The 4074-nt window shown below is 50.0% G+C and overlaps 1 protein-coding gene across 4 annotated transcripts in view; it reads right to left on the reverse strand.

Annotated features, from left to right (window-relative positions):
• Window positions 1–3737, reverse strand: part of KHDRBS1 (KH RNA binding domain containing, signal transduction associated 1) — a 34380-nt gene extending 30643 nt beyond the window's left edge. For all 4 annotated transcript variants that reach the window (XR_014080953.1, XR_014080954.1, XM_081585965.1 and 1 more), the window contains exon 1: window positions 3208–3737. Coding sequence is in view for 2 of the 4 variants with exons in the window: in XM_081585965.1 (XP_081442091.1) it covers window positions 3208–3589 (382 nt within the window). In the remaining 2 variants the exon portion in view is untranslated. The remainder of the gene's footprint in view (window positions 1–3207) is intronic.
• Window positions 3738–4074: the final 337 nt, after the last annotated feature.

A 4074-nucleotide genomic window follows, 5' to 3' on the forward strand; every position in this document is an offset into this window, starting at 1 on the left:
GGTGTGAGATCCAGACTTAGACTGACTTCAAATCTTCCTTATGCTGTTTATTGATTTTGTTATCTTAGGCAAATTATTTAATCTACTTGCCTTGGTTTCCTCATATGTAGAAATAAAGACAAGAGTAACTTCCTCTTAGTAAGGTTAATAGTTGATGTAAAGTGCTCAGACCAGTGTCCAGCATCCAGCATAGTGTTAGTTATATTTTTCCTACACGTATCCTCATCACAGAGCTTAACTACTCGTCTTCTCAGTCTCATTTCCTCACAATTGGTCAACTTTACTACAATCCTTTTCCAGATCATTCAAAAATATATTCAACTTAAAAAAACCTTAAAAGCTGGGTCCAACATATATCAACATTTATCCATGCTAAGGGTCTTCCCGGGTAGCTCAGCTGGTAAAGAATCTGCCTGCAGTGCAGGAGACCCAGGTTCAATTCCTGGGTCTGGAAGTTCCCCTGGAAAAGGGATAGGTTACCCACTCCAGTATTCTTGGGCTTCCCTGCTGGCTCAGACATTAAAGAACCCGCCTGCAATTCGGGAGATCTGGGTTCGATCCCTGGGTCGGGAAGATCCCTACAGGAGGGCATAGCAACCCACTCCAGCATTCTTGCCTGGAGAATCCCCACGGACAGAGAGGAGCCTGGCAGGCTACAGTCCATGGAGTTGCAAAGAGTCGGACACAACCGAGCCACCAAGCACAGCACATCCATACTAAGAAGTATTCACGTTTCCCAAGTCAGTTCTCTCAATGAGCCAGCATTACCTCAACCCCCTTTCTCCAATTAAAATTCAATTTGGTTAAAGAAAAAAAAAATAAGAAAAGCTTGAGACTTCTCTAGTGGTCCAGTGGTTAAGAATCCATCCTGCAATGCAGGGGACCCAGGTTTGATATCTGGCCCTGGGATCTAAGATCCCACACGCCACAGAGGAATGAAGCTTATTGGTAGAAACTAAGACCTGACACAGTCAAATAAATAAATTATATATATATATTTAAAAGTGATAGGGGAGAAAAAGCTCAAATTAAAAAAAAAAAAATTAAAGCATGCTCTCTTGTGACAAAAGTTAAACAGTAAGAGACAGGTGAAAATTTATCTTACAAGGATTGGGCTTCCCTGGTGGCTCAGATGGTAAAGAATCTGCCTGCAATGCAGAAGACCTGGGTTCGATCCCTGGGTAAGGAAGACCCCTGGAGGAGGGCATGGCAACCCACTCCAGTATTCTTTTCTGGAGAATCCCATGGACAGAGGAGCCTGGTAAGCTACTGTCCATTGGGTCACAAAGAGTCGAACACGACTGAGCAACTAACACCTTCACTATAAGGATCAAGTTTTTGATAGCTATCCTAAGAAACTGTATTTTACTTAAAAGACTAGACTAGCACTGGACACCTGATGTGCACAGAATGGCAAGAAAAATTTTGCATTTTCATCCTAACTCAGTATCACGAATTTACAACTAGGAGAAAACTGGTGGCAAGTTATTATCTAATGATTATAGGTCAAAAGGAACTGTGCCAGAGCTTCTTATACAACATTTAATCCTCACAACTCACCACCCCACTTTACAGATGAGCTTAGTGAGATTCAGAAAGTTTCCCAAGAGTAGATGACTAGTCAAGAGCTAGAATTTCAAACCCAAGTCAACACCTTACAGTTCTAAAGTTTGTTATTTTATTCTCACACATTTAATCTGGACTGATTGAAGATGCAAGAAAATAAAAATACCAGAAAAAAAATAGAAAAATTTATTTTATAGAAAAATAAAAGACCCAGTCAACTTATACCATTGTCTGAGGTTCTTGAATCTACATGTACTTGCTTTCAGATTCAAACAACTGGTATTTGCTATATGCAAGACAATATGAAAAACATAAAGATTAGAAAAGCTTTCCTTGCCCTCAAAGAGTTTGCTAGAAAAACACAATGAACGGTAATGTTTCAAACAATCCCACTGTGTTATAGAAGAGCAAAGCACAGAGTTGAAAACGTAAGCAGTATTTAAATGTTATTCTTGAATGTCTCGGGCTTTGTTCACTGCTTAAAAGTAAAGATCTTCTTTAATGTTGGGAGATAGAGAACAAACGGAGGGGAAAAGATATTTTCATATGGGACCTGTCGATTATTTCAATCCGGCCAAAGAGTCCAACTACTCACTCAGTGTTGGAAGCTTTTGAATTTTTATTTGCTTATAAAATTTAGGTATCATAAGACACTCTTATTAAACCGTTTTAACAAGAAGAGAGACCAAAATAGGCGGCTTTCGGGAGAATTCAGAGCGACTAAATGATGGCCAGTTTTGAGCAAAAAAGGAGCGCTAGTCTACAGACAGAGAACAAAGACCACTATTCCTTATCTATTTCACTACTGAAAAGAGCGGGGGAGGAGGCCACGAAAACTTCTGTCAATTTTTTCCCCCATCTTACTGGGAAAGTCACGCAAACCATCCTTAACCTCCCTCTATCATCCCCTTTCACTGTCTCTAGGTTTATTTTTTTCCCTTTCTTGAATGCAGAACACACATTATAAAATAGAGGTTCCAAAACGTCTGGCTCGGCAGCTATGACCATCTTATCTGCCGAGGTCGGAAATATGATTCGGAAAACCTCAAACTAGGATTCCCACAGGTTGCTCCTGCCTCCAAGCAAGTCAAGCTCCAGTTACCGCTAAGTCCGACCCGGCTCCGGCGGCCGCGGCGCGCTGCACAGGGCACCCCAGTCTCACCCCATCTCACCTCGGCCCCCCCTCCCTCTCACGGTCCCTCCCGGCTCAGGCTGTCTTCACCTCCTACACTCTCAGTTGAGGCGCCGACCGCCACCCGCGATCAAACAAGCTTCTCCTTTGGGGGAAGGGGGAGATGAAGGTTCCTTTCTGGAAGAATCTGAGCACTCGGAGCGCAGGGCAGCTGCAAGAGGGGAGGTGGAAGTGTCGCCCAGGGGGCGGGGAACGCGGCATTTATCCATCAAGATCTTTGCTCTAAGAGATCGCCAAGTTCCCTCCTGGCCTCCACTGCAGCCTAGAAATTCTCCCTCGCACTCTGGGCCGGGATGGGAACGTGGAATCTTAAGCTTCCGAAGATGAGGATGAGAGGAGTCCACGACTGCCTGGGTTCTAAGGGGACGGGAAGCAAGAGGAACAAAGCCGCTACCACCCATGCCCCCGGGTGGCCGGGCGACCCAGAGGGACCCCGGAGGCCCGCTTACCTGCCGTCAGCAACTGCATGGCGTGAGTGAAGGACGGGTCGAGCGAGTCCTTCTCGGCCATGAGTTCGGGCAGATACTTGTTCTCCGGCTCCATCTTGACGGAGGCAGTGGCTGAGGGGGGCAGCAGCGGGGTCGGCGCTGGACCGCCCACTGTCGCGTCGGGACCGGTGGCCGAGGGCGGCAGCAGCGGTGGCGGCTGCGTGGCGGGCGAAGCCCGGGCGCCCCCGCGAGACCCTCCTCCGCCTCCCCGGGACCGATGAGGCAGCGGCGGCTGCCGAGGGGGCGCCTGACGCACGGAGGGGTGGGCACCTGAGGGGTCCATGGAGCCGCTGCGGCCCGAGGACCGACTCATGCGCGCAGCGGGGTCGTCCCGGCGCTGCATTGGGGAAGATGTGCGATTAAGGGATCGAGGAAGCGACGCGGTAGCGGCGGAGGCCCGAGTGGCGGCGGCCCGAGCGGCGGTTGGCGGGGGTGGGAGAGCGGGAGCGACAGCGACCGAAGCCGACCCGAGCGACCCAGCGAAAGAGAGCACCGGAAATGAGGCGGCGCGCGTGCGCAGCCAGCCACCGGCACCGCCCTTGGGTCTCTGCGCGGAGAACAAAGTCCCCGGTCGGGCCACGGCGCCTGCGCACCGCCGCGGAGTCCGAAGAAGTCGCCTCCCGCTCCCCTTTTCCCTGCGAGCCCTCCAGGCCTGGGACTTGTGCGCGTGCGCGGGAGGCCGCGGGCCTTTCGTTTCTTTTCCACGTGACTCGGCGCTAGCGGGACACGTGTCTCCTCCCACTTCTGGCCGAGCGCGCGGAGAGGGCGGGGGCTGTGGAATGTCTTTGTCTGCGCGCGAGCCCGCGGAGTGTGGGGCGGGAGACTTGT

This window comes from Giraffa tippelskirchi, chromosome 3 (genome assembly GCF_054371585.1).
Source record: "Giraffa tippelskirchi isolate mGirTip1 chromosome 3, T2T-mGirTip1v1.2.pri, whole genome shotgun sequence".
NCBI classification, from domain to species: domain Eukaryota; kingdom Metazoa; phylum Chordata; class Mammalia; order Artiodactyla; family Giraffidae; genus Giraffa; species Giraffa tippelskirchi.